Source organism: Eurosta solidaginis, chromosome 2 (genome assembly GCF_040869045.1).
Source record: "Eurosta solidaginis isolate ZX-2024a chromosome 2, ASM4086904v1, whole genome shotgun sequence".
In the NCBI taxonomy this organism is placed as follows: Eukaryota; Metazoa; Arthropoda; class Insecta; order Diptera; family Tephritidae; genus Eurosta; species Eurosta solidaginis.
The window spans coordinates 205,299,359-205,316,719 of NC_090320.1; the positions used below are offsets into that span (position 1 = coordinate 205,299,359).

Sequence of the window (17,361 nt, forward strand, 5' to 3'; positions counted from 1 at the left end):
GAAATATAATAACTACATAAGCTACTATCAGAATTTGTTTGACAATAGGATTAACATAGCTTAATACTTGGAAATATAGCTGCCGAAAAAGCGAGGTTATGTTGTTGAAATCACCTTTATTATTGCATTATGTTTTACACTTCGTTTCACAACATCCTAGCCAATGACAGAACGTATTGAATTTAAGCTCAGATAGGGGCTTTTGAAACAAATTCCGAGATAGAGCGTTTTTCAGCAGACTTTTGAGATAAAGCGTTTTTGAAAAAAATTCTGAAAAAGGGCGTTATAGAAAAAATGTCTGAGATAGAGCGTTTTCTAAACTGCAGCCAATACAGTTATATTTCCCTCAGCAGTCGATTTGTTTTAGTGTAAAAATGGAACTTACAATTTTTTTAAATTTTGTTTTTTCTATTTAGTAATTAAAAACTTATTGTGAACTAATTATAATTCAGTTGATCTAAATCAAATATAAATAACAATAATGAACAAAAACCCACCAAAAGTGGCAGAAATTGCGTGTTACAAAACAGCATGTACTTATTGCGTTTCAGCTTTTCTTCCAGATTCAATTCTTCTTTACTTGCTTTGTTGGGAATACCTCGTTCTATTTCGCATGATTTCTCTCCTTATTCAAGACCTTATGACGTTTCAACTACTATTCTAAATAAAATATTTCCTCACTCGTTTTTTTTTAATTCCTATACCTTTGTTGGTATACCACATTCTCTTGCCAATAATTTTTTTCGTACTTTATCTTATTTTTGTCCTTCATTTATATTTTCTTACGCTTATCGCCATTTGCTCTTTCTTCGATACCATTTTTGTAATCTGTATTTTTGAGCAATGTATGCTTTTCGCTTTTATTTGTTTCTTTTACAATTTTCTTACTCTTCATCGTTAACTTCGTCTTCCAATCCTAATTCTTTGCACCGCTTTTCTTTTTTTCTCCATTCCTGTTTAAGCCTTCAGTCCTTTTATCCTTTTAGCCTACATGTCAGACGTTCAGTACAACTGTACAATTGTGGTGTGTCGCAAACTCGGCAAAGGAGTGGAGGCACCACAATTGTGTTAGGATTAAAAATTAAAAGAAAAGAAAGGACGGAGAGAAAATTTATCTCATCCTTGAATTAAGTTTAGTTATTTAGTTTTAAGTATGTTTGTTTAATGGGGTGTGTAGTTTATACTTATATTTAAGAATTTATGAGCTTAACACCGGCTTATAATAATTGAATTTCAATTATTATGTTTTTTCTAAGAGAAACTGAAAAGAAAGAAACATTTACTGGCATATTGCGATGGACCATTTCGAAAACCGCCAACGTAATCATCATCAGGCAATTTTGCAATGTTATCAAAGGTTTCACCGGGATTCGAACCGTTTCAGTTTCTCTTAGAAAAAACATAATAATTGAAATTCAATTATTATAAGCCGGTGTTAAGCTCATAAATTCTTAAATATAAGTATAAACTGCACACACCATTAAACAAACATACATAAATATGTACAACTGAGCCCGAGTTTACAAAGCTTCTAATTCGCAACGAAGAAGAACTTTACAAAAACAAATCTACATGGCACACAAATCAATATAGAGACAAAATGTCTCAATTGTGTTGTTAGTGTAGAAATGAGAAAACCTGAATTAAGCATGAAAACAAATACCAGCAGGATGGCCTAGTGGTTAAAGGCTACTGCAGTTCACCATGTGATTCACGGTTCGAATCCCGGTGAAACCTTTGATAACATTACAAAATTGCCTGATGATGATTACGTTGGCGGTTTTCGAAATGGTCCATCGCAATATTCCAGTAAATGTTTCTTTCTTTTCAGTTTCTCTTAGAAAAAACATAATAATTGAAATTCAATTATTATAAGCCGGTGTTAAGCTCATAAATTCTTAAATATAAGTATTGTTACGAATATTAGCAAAACTAAGGAGTGCTGCCAGCTCTAAGCCGATCTAAGCAGTGACGTGAATACACATCAATAATTCAGTTTGATTTGAGTTGTCAAGCAGTTTGATTAACACGATATCTAGCGAGCAATAGCAGTATTATTTTGAATAGTGGAGTTTCCTTTAAGATATCAGTTTGGTTATTAAGCTATTCGTTGCACAGTTTGAGTGTTATTGTGAAGCATTTTAATAAAGGCCATTTTTCCATTATTCAATATTGGACTTATTTATTGAACAGTTTAGCGATAAGAACCTAGCAAAAGGGGCAAATAAGAGGATTTGCAAGTAAATTCGTTACAATTGGTGTCAGAAGTGGGATTGTTGAATAAATTCCGGAGGACAACAAGGACATGGCAAAGTTCAGTGAATTGAAGATCCAGCAACTAAAGAAGGAGTTGGAGAGCCGTGGATTGAATACAAGCGGCGTTAAACTTGAACTTCAGGCACGGCTACGAGAGGCAATGGAAGCGGAAGGAATTGATGTGGAAGAGTATGACTTTCATCTTGATGGCGAGGAAGTAACAAAAATTGAAGAGAAAAACGAAACATCGCAGACGGTTACCAGTACAGACTTGAACATGATTTTAGCTGCAATATCTGCTCAAACATCGACAGTGTCATCTCAACTGGCAGAACAGAAGACATATATGGCATCACAACTAGAATCGCAGGAGACACGCATAACATCCAAGATTGAAGCACAAGAAACGCGTATGTCAGAAATGTCGACACAGATTACATCGAAGATTGAAGCACAAGAAACGCGTATGTCAGAAATGTCGACACAGATTACATCCAAGATGGAAACTCAACTGGAAGAGCAAAAGACATATATGACATCTCAGTTCGCTGAGCAGTTGAAAGCACAGGAGGCCCGCATATCCTCGCAGCTGGAGGCACAGGAGATAAGGGTAACATCAAAGCTGGAAGCACAGGATACAAAAATTGTGCAGCTCGAGGACAAAATTGATGCCGAGATAGAAGCTTTGAGAGGTCGTATACAGGAGTTGCAAATGAATCGCCCAGCAGTTTCAGCGAGTAATCCAAAGGTAAAAACACCATCCTTTGACGGTTCTGTTCCTTTCCAGGTCTTCAAGCTACAGTTTGAGAAGACCGCAGCAGTGAACAACTGGAATGCGGAAGATAAAGTTGCTGCACTATTCGTGGCATTGAAGGGGCCAGCAGCGGAAATTCTACAGACGATTCCCGAAGGAGAGCGGAACAATTATGAAGCATTGATGGCTGCTGTAGAACGACGTTATGGAAGCGAGCATAGGAAACAGATATTCCAAATTGAGTTGCAAAACCGCTACCAAAAAGCAAATGAGACATTGCAGGAGTTTGCTTCAGATATTGAAAGATTGGCTCATCTTGCAAATGCGGACGCACCCGTGGAATACACTGAAAGGGTAAAAATCCAGAGTTTCATAAATGGCATACGGGACGTGGAAACGAAGCGAGCTACATACGCAAACCCAAAGCTGACATTTTCTGAAACGGTATCACATGCATTGACTCAGGAAACGGCCTCACTATTGAGTAAACCAGCATACAAAGCTCATCGTGTAGAAGTGGAAAGACCAGATTGGGTAGACACTATTTTGGAAGCACTGAAGGGATCACAACAGAAAAATGCCGGAGTTATTAAATGTTTCAAGTGCGGCAACCCAGGTCATATTGCACGACATTGCAGCAGCGGTCCCAATAGCTCCAACAATGTGGGTGGTCGTAAACGCAGAGCAGAAGGTGATGAGCAAATATCCAAGACCACTCAATCGTTAAACTAAATCGAGTCAGCCGCAAGGGGCGACAGCTGGCTCCCGCAATTGAATGCCCCATAATCTCTATCTCGCAGATTGGAAGAAGATCGAGCAACCTTACTGTTGGAGGACATGTGGACGGAAAGGAACGGTTATTGACTGTAGATACGGGTGCATCTCATTCCATCATTCGAGCGGATTTAGTCAACAAAAAGATAAGACCATTGCTTGGAGCAAGATTACGTACAGCCACGGGAGAGGACACCCAGGTAATTGGAGAAGTAGAATGTGAAGTCGCAATTGGGAACGTCATGGTAGTACACAATTTTATAGTGGCAGAAATTGTTGATGAAATCATAAAGATCAAGATCGACATGCAAAGCAAGACGATGCGATATAAAAACATGGATGTACCACTTAATTTCGGCTACGAGAGAGGCTACAGCAGTAAACGAGTGCTGGTGGAAGAGAGTCAGCAAATACCACCAAAATCCGAAGCAGTCATCTGGGCAAAGGTTGATGGAGATTGTGGGACAAACAAATTGTGGGTTGTCGAAGCAGCAAACAAATCAGCACTAAACATACTTGTAGGAAAAACCCTGGCTATGACAAAACAAGATGGACGTATTCCGGTAAGAGTACTCAATGAGTTCAAGTCACCACTCAAACTGACTAAAGGAGCTATTTTGGGAAGATGCCAAGAGGCTGAAGTGGTTATTAACTGTGAACAGCTCCAGGAACACGTTTCAGCTAGTAATACTGATCTTTCAAATAACATCAAGACATGGATGCAGGGACTAGAGGAAGCATATCAGAGTAAGGCAAAACAACTGCTCCTAAAGTACGCGAACATATTTGACCAGGATGATTCTAAACCAGGCCGCACCAACGTTGTGAAACATCAAATTGACACTGGAGATGCGAGACCGATCCGTCAAGCTCCACGTAGTGTTCCACTGGCGAAGCGGGAAGTTGTGAGTCAAATCATTCAAGAAATGAACGACAGCGGCGTCATCGAACCATCAGCTAGTCCATGGAGCTCACCGGTAGTACTTGTAAAAAAGAAGGATGGAAAAATGAGGTTTTGCGTGGACTACCGGAAGTTGAATGACGTAACGAAAAAGGATAGCTACCCATTGCCAAGAATTTACGACACTCTGGACTCGCTATCTGGTACGAAATGGTTTTCCACGCTGGACTTGAAAAGCGGCTACTGGCAAGTGGAGGTGAAGGAGGAAGATAAAGAGAAAACAGCCTTCAGTGTCGGTGATGGTCTTTGGCAATTTACAGTGATGCCTTTTGGACTTTGTAATGCACCAGCTACTTTTGAGAGACTCATGGACCAGGTACTGAAAGGACTACATTGGAAAACATGCTTGGTGTACCTGGACGACATCATCGTATTGGGCAAGAACTTTGATGAACATCTTAAGAACTTGGAGGAAGTTTTCCAGAGAATAGCTGGCGCTGGTCTGAAGTTAAGTCCCAAAAAGTGTGCGCTGTTTAAAAAGGAAGTCAATTATTTGGGTCACAAGGTAACGACCGAGGGCATCTGCACTGCGAACGAAAAAATAGAGGCTGTACAGGATTGGCCAAGACCACAGAATCTACATGAATTGAGAAGTTTTCTTGGGCTGTGCACATATTACCGCCGATTTGTACCAAATTTTTCCAGCGTAGCCCATAGCCTCCATGAGCTTACAAGAAAAAACAAAGCTTTTGAATGGAAGAAGGAGCAAGAAGTGGCTTTCCAAACATTGAAGGAGCGTTTGTGCACTGCCCCAATGTTAGCATATCCGATTCCAGGAGCAACATTTATTCTAGATACAGATGCAAGTGGATATGCTATAGGAGGCGTTTTATCACAACTGGTCGATGGACAGGAGAAGGTAGTTGCATATTACAGCCGTTCGATTGGAAAACCAGAGAGGAACTACTGTGTTACGCGGAGAGAGCTGTTGGCATTGGTAGAGTGCATTAAACATTTTCACAAATACCTCTACGGCCAGCGATTCCATGTCAGGACAAATCACGCAGCATTGAAATGGCTTCTGCAGTTCCGTAATCCGGAAGGACAATTGGCACGGTGGATCGAGCGACTTCAAAGCTATGACTTTTCCATTGAGCATCGAAAAGGTAGTACCCATGGAAATGCCGATGCAATGTCACGAAGGCCATGTAGTTTGGAATGCAAGCACTGTTCAAAGGCCGAGGCTAAAGAAGACATTATAGATGTCCGGCTAATGACTATAACGTGTACGGATGAATGGGACAAGGAACAACTAAGAAAGTGTCAGCTAGAAGATACAGATCTGTCACATGTTATGCAAGGGCTCGAACGAAACGAAAGACCAAGCAGAGAGGATATGTCAGCAGAGAGTCCCATTGCGAAGTCATATTGGGCACAGTGGAACAGTTTGGAATTGATATCCGGTTGCTTGCATCGAGTATGGGAGAGTGAGGATGGTCAGTGCAAGAAGAAACTTATAGTTGTTCCCAGAAAGAGGATTCCTGACGTGCTCAGCGAGTTGCACAATGGTCCAAGTGGAGGCCATCTTGGAATCACGAAGACACTCGAGAAAATTAAGCAGAGATTCTATTGGGTTGGTTGCCGTCAGTCGGTCACCGAGTGGATTGCCAATTGCGAGGTATGCAACAGAGCGAAAGGGCCCAAAACCCGAAGTCGTGGCCAGATGAAGCAGTATATTTCAGGTGCACCATTTGAAAGGATCGCCATGGATGTCGCAGGTCCATTTCCTACTAGCAACCGCGGAAACAAATACGTACTGGTGGTTATGGATTATTTCAGTAAATGGCCAGAGGTATACCCAATCCCAAACCAAGAAGCAGAAACAGTAGCAGAAGTGGTTAAAAAACGAATGGGTTGCAAGGTATGGTGTACCAATGGAGTTACATTCTGATCAAGGCAGGAATTTTGAATCAGCTGTGTTCCAAGAACTGTGCAAGAAGTTGGGCATTCGAAAAACACGGACAACTGCATTGCATCCTCAGTCCGATGGTATGGTGGAACGTTTCAATAGAACATTGGAGGAGCATTTAAGGAAAGTAGTCGACAAGTACCATAAGGACTGGGATACACACATATCATTATTCTTGATGGCCTACCGATCGGCAGTACATGACACAACGGGCCAAACTCCCGCAAAGGTAATTTTTGGCAATGACCTTCGACTGCCAGCTGATTTGAAGTATGGGATAGATGCCGATGCGGAGAGGAATGTCAAGAAATCCACTGATGTCTTAGAAGAAGAGCTGAGAGAGATACACGATCTGGTAAGGCAACGAGCAAAGATTATGAGTGACAAGATGAAAGCGAGGTACGATAAAGCAATTAATTCGGAAGGGTTTCAGGAAGGAGATTTGGTGCTGCTATACAACCCACAACGAAAAAAAGGTTTGTCCCCGAAATTGCAGTGTAACTGGGAAGGCCCATACAAAGTTGTAAAACGGATCAACGATGTAGTGTACCGCATACAAACCACTACCAAACCACGAACCAAAATGAAAGTGGTTCATTTGGAGAGATTAGCAGCGTTTAGATCGAGAGATTTGTCTGATCGGGACGATCAGACTTAGGTGGAGGGCAGTGTTACGAATATTAGCAAAACTAAGGAGTGCTGCCAGCTCTAAGCCGATCTAAGCAGTGACGTGAATACACATCAATAATTCAGTTTGATTTGAGTTGTCAAGCAGTTTGATTAACACGATATCTAGCGAGCAATAGCAGTATTATTTTGAATAGTGGAGTTTCCTTTAAGATATCAGTTTGGTTATTAAGCTATTCGTTGCACAGTTTGAGTGTTATTGTGAAGCATTTTAATAAAGGCCATTTTTCCATTATTCAATATTGGACTTATTTATTCAACAGTTTAGCGATACGAACCTAGCAAAAGGGGCAAATAAGAGGATTTGCAAGTAAATTCGTTACAGTATGAACTGCACACACCATTAAACAAACATACATAAATATGTACAACTGAGCCCGAGTTTACAAAGCTTCTAATTCGCAACGAAGAACTTTACAAAACCAAATCTACATGGCACACAAATCAATATAGAGACAAAATGTTCAAGGTTCAAGCCCCGGTCAAAGCAACATCGAAAATTTTGAAAAAATTTTTTTCAATCAGAAAACAAGTTTTTCTAAGCTGGCTCTGACTTGCGGATGTCGTTCAGAGTCGGCGTAAAACATGTCGGTCCCGTCCCGCCAATTTGTGGGATAAATTAAAAAGATATGTTTCTGAATTTCACTTCTTCATGAACTACCTTCTCGGGCGCTGAGTAGTGAACTCGAAATCTCCAACATTCGTACTTTATACTAGTGTAAAGGCAGATGCCTTTAACCACTCCCCCCCGCTGCTCGCTTTGCAATTATTCTTTAAGTATTTATTGCCTTTTTGTTGATATTCCTTTATTCACCAGTTAGGTAAATACTAATTCTATATGCTTTTTAACCCTAATTGTGTGGAATATTAGTTATCATCGTTTAATTTACTTCATCGGGAATTTCAGAGAAATAAGAAAGGTGAGTTTATTTAAACTCTACGATTTCGAAGTGAAAAAACAACCCGAAGCGAAGGAAATAAAAATTACAAAACAAATACTGAAGCCTATGGAACATACTTTGCCCTTCAAATTCTGAATATTATTTTATCTACTATCTATGTACGTTAGTGTTATAAATGCACTATGTTTTTTATTAACCATTAATTGGCCACTTCTTAAAATTTTACTTTTCCTTTCGGCCTAGTATTCTTGACTGTGTTTACTCTTTACCTCGTTCAGTTTCTTATACGTTTCTATCTTTATCTCTTTTAGCTTTATATTTTTCCTTCTTAGTAAAGTTCTGGCTCTAGGATGGTTTTGGAATATTAGATTCATTGATTTCAGCTTTTGTTTTTATATTGATGGTACAGCTCTAGTTCTAGTATGGGTCTGGAAGATTAGATTTCTTGACTACGTCTCGCTTAACTTTCACTGCTGTGTAACCTCAATTACACCCTTTTCACTTCTTTTTTAATTTTGCATATTCTTTTAATTTCTTTGTTCTATTTTTGTCATCGTCTTCATATGCCTTTCGCATCTTTCAACAACTAGTCGAATCATCGTTTTGACCTTCCGTTACCTATTTCGTTCCTCTTTACAGCTATTGGCACCTTGTTTTTCTCTGTCTCTTCACAGTTTTTATTTCAAAAGATGCTGCTCCTTTAGTTTTTATAATTTTTTCCCGCCTACATAATTCCTTTTCGTAGCGCATGTTCTTATTATTTATCTCCGTTATATTCATCATTTTTTTTTTTAATTTTTTTCTTCACTTCATTCACAATCATCGTTATCATCACACATTTTCTTTCATATGAACATATGAACATCACTCTCCCTTCTCCCAGCTTCAATTTTCCTTTTTCTTTGTTCATTATTCTGCCCATGTCCCTTACTTGCTTCATTGTCTTCATATATTTTTTCTCTTTCCCTCCTCTTTCCCTCTTTCTCAACCCTATCTCTGCGCAAAAATATTACAATATTATAACGTTATTTCCGGTATGTTTTGGTTAATTAATGTGTAAAGCAAAAAAAAAGTAATTCTTAACTACTTCATAATTTTTTGCTTATATAATTTTATCCTTTCATTTTGTATTTCAAATACGTGCTAATTATTATATATTACTTATTGCAAGTAATAATAATTAATACATATCATAATTAATGGATTATACATATACGCTCACTATAAATTATATGGGTGTATAGCGTATAACATAATAAAGAGTTCCAAAATACATAATCCGACCAATCATAATCTAGACCCGACCAAATTCAGGGCATACGAAACCTCGACAAATACGAGAAAATATAAATATTATTTTTTAAAATTTCTTAAATGTTCACCATTTGAAATTTAGCCCTGTTCTTGTAGCGATAAGGACACTACCCGAAGGACTTGGGGAGCGTTATCGATGTTGACGATCTTTTGCCGGTTGCAGATCCGGTACGTTCCGGTAACAAGCACCATAAAGGTACTAGCCCGGCCATCTCGGGAACGATTTGGTATGACCACATGCAACTTTCTAGGCCAATCCCGTCCTCCCACCCCCTAAATCCATCAGGAGTTCGGGGTCGCCAGAGCCTCGGCTGTTAATGAAACAGGATTCCCCACGGGTTGTTGAGGTTGACAATTGGGTTGGAGAAGCTATATATTGCGCTGGCAACCCCTTGAGAGGGTTGCGCAACACAACGCGTTGAATCAATTTGATATTTTAGTCGCCTCTTACGACAGGCATACCCACCGCGGGTATATTCTAAGCCCCCTAGCCCTCGCAGTGGACTCTAACCACCCTTTCTCATAATTGGTTTTGAAAACGCCATATCTGAGATTTCGGTCGCCCTACACATTTTCAAGCTTTTTTCATAGCTTGCCTCTCTCAGATCAAAACCTAGTTTGTTTCTTCATGGGTTCATGGTTCGATTGGGTGTTTTTGAAACAAATTCTGCGATATTGTTTTCCTAATCTGAAATCTCATATAGGGCGTTATTCAATAAAGTTCTTAGACTGGATAAGAGATAAGATGATATTCCACTCATCATTAAAGAGAATTTGTTTCGTCTTGTCGAGATTTGGCTGTTTATGGAATTTGGTCTATCCGGATTATGTCTTGGCAGAATTTCTGAAAATTCTTGGGATTATGTCTTTTCGGAACTCTGAAAGTCGGCACTGTGAGGTGCAATAAAATTTTAGACCAACTTTCCTGAGAAGTAATCTTTAAACAGCAAATTTGTTGATCGAATCGATTACTCGTGCAGCTAAAATAAATCAACTGTTTAGAAGGGCTGTGCAGGGAAATCGCCAGTTTTATGTATATCGACAATTGTGTTAAGAGCAAAGAACACTGGGGGGATTCGGTTTGTTTTGAAAACGGTATATGCATTGCACGGAATGTATAGATTGCACGGATTTTAAAGTCACAACGCTTTTTTGTTACCTCTACAATTTATGTTATACCTGAACCTGTGTAAGTATATCATTGTGAAACGAATTGTAGGAAATATAAATGCAACCCTGATTCAAAGGACTTCTTCTCAATCTTCTTATTTTGCTCACGAAAAGATTAAGCATACTCTTTTTGTGATTTGTCGTGGTATGCCATTATTTTGACGCTTGTCACCGGTGCATGCCATAAATCCGCAATGAGGTGCTCTCGTAGTATTGCAAAACAAAGAGAATTCCCCCTACTGTAAAGCAGCATTTTTGCAACAGGGTAACTATGGGACTTTTCTCGTTAAAAACAACCTGTTTTTATTGTTTAATTTGTATTTAAAGTTAAATCTGATCAAAAGGTGTCCATGGGACATATGCACATAATTTTGACGGGATTCAGTTTTGGGGCCCAAGGCCATGTTGATCTTCAAACAATGGGTGAACTAACATGAAATACTTTTATTTCTTCTTTCGCCACTTTTTCACAATTTTTTCGCAGGCTGAACGAAGTTGATACGTGTTGATGCAACATGTTGCTAAAAAGTTACACAGCATTTTAACTATTCGGATACAAAAAAATACTGAAGGATTAATGCTGGAGAATCGAAATATTAGTGTAAGGGGGAATACACATATGTTCCCCAAAATTTTTACTTTTCAGATTTTATGTATACAACGTTAACAAAGAGTCTCTTTGAAATAGAAAATGAAAAAAAACTCACGTCAACCGCTTTCTGAAATATAACATGGTTACCCTGCTGCAACAAAAAATTTGTAATTTTATGTTATGAAAATTTTCCATTTAAATGTAGTTATATAAGTATATGTGTGCATGTGGTATTTGGTAGTAGTGTTAGCAAATAAATTAAATTTTAAGCTTTTTATGCTAAAAATAAGTTAGTTTATATATATTTTTCTTTTAATATGAAAGGCCAGTCAAAAATTGCTGTGTATATTCGACACATGAACACTCAAACGTGTTAATTGCGAATATTTGCTAATATTTATCAAATTTAAAGCACCGCTTTCATTTATTGAGATTTTTTGCTTCATTCTAACTAAGTCTTCTCTTTGAGCAAAGCGATTAGGTGATTCTTCTGAGCTTTCTCTGATTTACTATACTCATCTAGAAACTATATAAAGATAATAAATTAGTTAAAAGAAAAAGCGTAAATTAGTAAAAGGGTAAACAAATGTAAATTGAAATTTTGTTTTTATAAAAACTTACTTCTAAATTAAAATCACGTGCTATCACATTGCGTGCATTCTCATTTTTGAACGTTATTGTAACTAAGCAAGGATAAACGACCACATTCAAATGTTCAGGTAATTTGGTAAAGCTCTTTATTATAATGGAACATTGCTCAGAGGTGAGTAGATCCTATAGCGGTTGTTTGCACCATTATTAAAAAAGGAACAAAATAAGAAGACACAATAAATTAATTGTGAGTCGTTGGCTTCTTTTTTTTTAACTATACAATTTCTATAGACTTACTTGATTCTTTTTGTTGTTGGCACAAAGGAAACCAATTGTTGCTATCAGATCTATTATCACAGCCTGTGTTTCACTATTTTTAGCCGCTGAACATTTGTTGCCACAATATTTAAGCAATAAGGTAACGACATCGAGGAATTTCAAGGAGAGCGTCTCATTAGACATGACGTCCTGCAAAGAAAGGGCATTCAAAATAACATAAAAACGTGCAATAAAATAAATCATTTATCTCCGTGCGAACCAAGTTCTATTTAAGTATTTTTTGGCTTCAGTGGCGTTATGTTACCATGCTCGCTTTTCACACCGCAGAACTTGAGTTCAAGTCCCAGATAAAGTAACATCAATTACCTTAGAAAACGGGGTCACCCTCGGCAATGACTCCGAGTTTATTTCTGTCATGAAAAGCTTCTCAGCGAAAATTCGTCTGCCTTGAAGATGTCTTTCGCACGACGAGAAGCTCGACCTAAATCTCTTCGGAAGTATAGCGCGCCAAGTATTTACGTTTTTATACCTTTCATGAAAATGAAATGGTATATTAACTTTGGCACGAATATCAAAATTGTAAGTCCTTAAAGGAAAATAGATAGACCCATATATACCGAAATAATCAGGATGAAGAGCTGAGTTGATTTAGACATGTCCGTCTGTCCGTCTGTCTCTTTGTATGCAAACTAGTCCCTCAATTTTTGAGATATCTTCATAAAATTTGTTGAGCGGGTGTATTTAGGTGTCTGATTAGACATTTGTCGGAACCGGGCGGATCGGACCACTATAGCATCTATCCTCCATACAACCGATTTTTCAGAAAAAGAGGATTTTTGCCATATCTTCCTCAATTTATCAGATTGAAGCTTCAAACTTTACCATATGCTTTCGTATATTGCACATATTGTTGTCTGAAAAAAATGGATGAGATCGGTCATACGTATAGTATATATCCCCCACAACCTCTTGCTCAGATAAGAAACTTTTCGTAATTACTGCCCCCAATTTCAACGAATGCATACATATATAGCATATATTTGTTGTCTGAAAAAATCATAGAGATCGGTGGTATATATATTATATACCCCATATAAAGTGTAATTTTTGCCCCTTTTTTACGGCTAGAAGCTTCAAATTTCATCAAATACTTACGTTTACGTCATATAATGTTGAAATGCGTGACCGAATATGACCCGAAGGTTTCGGGGAGTGTTATGGATGTTGATGGTCCTTTGCCGGATACAGATCCCGACCATTTCGGGATCGATTTAGTATGACCACATGAAACCTTCTAGGTCATACTATCCTCCCACCTCCTAGACCCATGAGGAAATATGGGTCGCCAGTGCCTCTTAAAGAAACAGGATCACCACGGGTAGGTGAGGTTGATAATTGGGTTGAACAATTTGGTATTTAAGTCGTCTTTTAAGACATGCTTACCTGCCGCGGGTATATTCTAAGTCGCCTAAAGCGCTGGGGCTACAATATCTCAGACTGTGTTAGAGTGTAAGTAATCCTTAGATAGAGTGCGGATGGGGAGACACTTATATCAATATTCGGTATCCAGACAGATGGAAATGAAACACGTCGACCTTGCAATCAGATTAGGCGAATTCAGTGTTTCGGCGGCCGCCGTGATGTGGTGGTAGCTTGCTCCGCCTACTGTCAACAAAGGTCCTGGGTTCACGCCCCGGGCAAAGCAACAACAGAATTCTAGAAACAATTTCAATTATAAAGGTGGGGTCGCCCCTCGGCAGTGATTTGGCACATCCGAGTGTATTTCTGCCATGAAAAGCTTCTCAGTGAAAACTCATCTGCTTTAGGGATGTCATTCAGAGTCGGCGTAAAGCATGTAGATCCCGTTTCACCAATTTGTGGGATAAATTGAAAAGAGCAAGACACAAATTTGAAGAGAAGCTCGGCCTAAATTATCTTGGGAGGTTATCGCGCCTTACATTTATTTATTTATTTTAAGGGTTGCTTATCATCGACCAAGCACGAAAGCCCTGGAACCAAGCGCAGGGCTGGACAGTGTCGAATATTATGTGCAGGTTCTACGATCTTACACTAACAAAGTTACTTATCTCTAAGGGGACTTATGATGGCTCTCGATAGGCACTCTTACCGTAAACTACCACCATGCTCTTCAATTAGGCCTCCTCAGAGATGTTTGAAATGCGGGTTGAAGGACACGATCGAACAAGGTTTTTGCTCGCCAGACTAAGTAACAGCAAAAATGATAGATAAAAAGCTTCTAGCAGTTTCCATCAAGCGCTTGGAGACGTGGTTGTCCAAACGCCCGGGAGAATGAGCGTTTGAGGAGGAAAGCACTACATGCGATCGGTTAAATGATATATGCCTTAGAGAGGCAGAAATTACACAGTATCAGCGTGGCAGGCTAATCGCATCAATCAAAAATGTGGAATGTGGTGAAGGCTGCAAGTATGAAACCGGATTGGAATAGTTGCATACCAAAAATACAGAGGAGGACGGATGAAGTGCTCTCCGAAGATTAAGGGAGTGTTGCGGATAAGCACAGTCCTTTTCCGTACTGCCGACTGTGTTTGCAACGATTCATGGATAGAGCGCGATACCAAATGCCGAAGTATTGATGTGATATGTGTTAAATTCAGTAGATATAGTGCTCCTTCTGCAACGTCAGTAGCACAATATAGCGACACAGGATTGGAAGATGCTTCGTGTAACTCAGCGTACAGAGAAGGATCTGCACTACATCCTCCAATTAATCCAGAAAGCGGATGATATGCTTTACCGAGAGCTTGGGAAAATTTCCTAAGGATATGGGTATCAAACGAAAGGTATTAATGAGTAGTCTTAGTTCTATGGGTGGACGCCTTTCGGGATATCGCCATAAACGTGGACCAGGGGTGACTCTAGAATTTTTTGTACGATATGGGTATCAAATGAAAGGTGTTAATGAGTATTTTAAAAGGGAGTGGGCCGGCCTTAAATCTATAAGTTGGCGCCTTTTCGAGATATCGCCATAAACGTGGACCAGGGGTGACTCTAGAATGCGTTTTTACAATATGGGTATCAAACGAAAGGTGTTGATGAGTATTTTAAAACGGAGTGGGCCTTAGTTCTATGGGTGGACGCCTTTTCGAGATATCGCCATAAAGGTGGCCCAGGGCTGACTCTAGAATTTGTTTGTACGACATGGGTATCAAATTAAAGGTATTAATGAGGGGTTTAAAAGGGAGTGGTGGTAGTTGTATATGTGAAGGCGTTTTCGAGATATTGACCAAAATGTGGACCAGGGTGACCCAGAACATCATCTCTCGGGTACCGCTAATTTATTTATATATGTAATACCACGAACAGTTATCCTTCCAAGATTCCAAGGGCTTTTGATATCGCCCTGCAAAAACTTTTTCATTTTCTTCTACTTAATATGGTAGGTGTCACACCCATTTTACAAAGTTTTTTTTCTAAAGTTATATTTTTTCGTCAACAGACCAATCCAATTACCATGTTTCATCCCTTTTTTCGTATTTGGTATATTATTATGGCATTTTTTTTTTTCATTTTTAGTAATTTTCGATATCGAAAAAGTGAGCGTGGTCATAGTCGGAGTTCGGCAATTTTTTACACCAGTATAAAGTGAGTTCAGATAAGTACGTGAACTGAGTTTAGTAAAGATATATCGATTTTTGCTCAAGTTATCGTGTTAACGACCGAGCGGAAGGACAGACCGTCGACTGTGTATAATAAACTGGGCGCGGCTTCAACCGATTTCGCCCTTTTTCACAGAAAACAGTTATCGTCCTAGAATCTACGCCTCTACCCAATTTCACAAGGATTGGTAATGTTTTGTTCGACATATGGCATTAAAAGTACCCTAGACAAATTAAATGCAAAAGGGCGGAGCCACGCCCATTTTGAAAATTTCTGTTATTTTTGTATTTTGTTGCACCATATCATTACTGGAGTTGAATGTTGACATAATCTGCTTATATACTGTAAATATATTAACTTTTCTTTTAAAATTTTACTTTAAAAAATTTTTTTTTTTAAGTGGGCGTGGTGGTTCTCCGATTTTGCTAATTTTTATTAAGCATACATATAGTAATAAGAGTAACGTTCCTGCCAAATTTCATCATGATATCTTCAACGACTGCCAAATTACAGCTTGCAAAACTTCTAAATTACCTTCTTTTAAAAGTAGGCGGGGCCACGCCCATTGTCCAAAATTTTACTAGTTTTCTATTCTGCGTCATAAGTTCAACTCACCTACCAAGTTTAATCGCTTTATCCGTATTTGGTAATGAATTATCGCACTTTTTCGAAATTTTCGATATCGAAAAAGTGGGCGTGGTTATAGTCCGATATCGTTCATTTTAAATAGTGATATGAGATGAGTGCACAGGAACCTACATACCAAATTTCATCAAGATACCTCAAAATTTAATCAAGTTATCGTGTTAACGGACGGACGGACGGACATGGCTCAATCGAATTTTTTTTCGATACTGATGATTTTGATATATGGAAGTCTATATCTATCTCGATTCCTTTATACCTGTACAACCAACCGTTATCCAATCAAAGTTAATATACTCAGTGAGCTCTGCTCAACTGAGTATAAAATTTTAATGTTATATTTTTGTAACTTTTTTCTTTTTTGTTCAGTATAACACGTACTTTATTAAAATGAAGATTAAATCTGCAAATGCAAAAACATTTTCGGGCAAATTTTCCATTAATTGTTATAATTAAATTTAGTTAGTCATTCAAGGTTCGAATCGAGCTCAAGGCCAGAACAATAATTTTTTTCTAATGATAATTATTGTTAATTTTTTAATTTTATAATTTATTTAATAATTTGGGAAAAATTTAAACAACGTGACATCAGGACGGACAAGGCATACGAAGTATGCAATGTGTAAAAGATTAAAATATGCAAAAAAGAAGGCAATTGGGAAAAACTTCCCAACAGGCATGACGTAGCTGAATGCGTTTATAACCATTTCAACTATCGTAGGAGTGCGAGTTCGACTCCCACTCCCGGGAGAAAAGGCTTTGAAGAGATTTACAAGGTATAATCGAAACAGCTGTCGCCTTGTCCGTCCTGATGTCACGTTGTTTAAATTTTTCCCAAATTATTAAATAAATTATAAAATTAAAAAATTGCTTCAAATAAATGTTTTC

General features: G+C 38.5%; 1 protein-coding gene across 1 annotated transcript in view; it reads right to left on the bottom strand.

The window, feature by feature from the left end:
* Nucleotides 1-7,790: 7,790 nt before the first annotated feature.
* ssp3 (short spindle 3) overlaps nucleotides 7,791-17,361 on the bottom strand; it is a 288,289-nt gene continuing 278,718 nt past the window's right edge. Inside the window, exons 10-12 of the mRNA XM_067766975.1 lie at nucleotides 12,208-12,378; nucleotides 11,941-12,093; nucleotides 7,791-11,845 (exon numbers count right to left, since the gene is read on the bottom strand). Coding sequence (XP_067623076.1) covers nucleotides 11,771-11,845; nucleotides 11,941-12,093; nucleotides 12,208-12,378 — 399 coding nt within the window. The 3' untranslated portion in view covers nucleotides 7,791-11,770. The remainder of the gene's footprint in view (nucleotides 11,846-11,940; nucleotides 12,094-12,207; nucleotides 12,379-17,361) is intronic.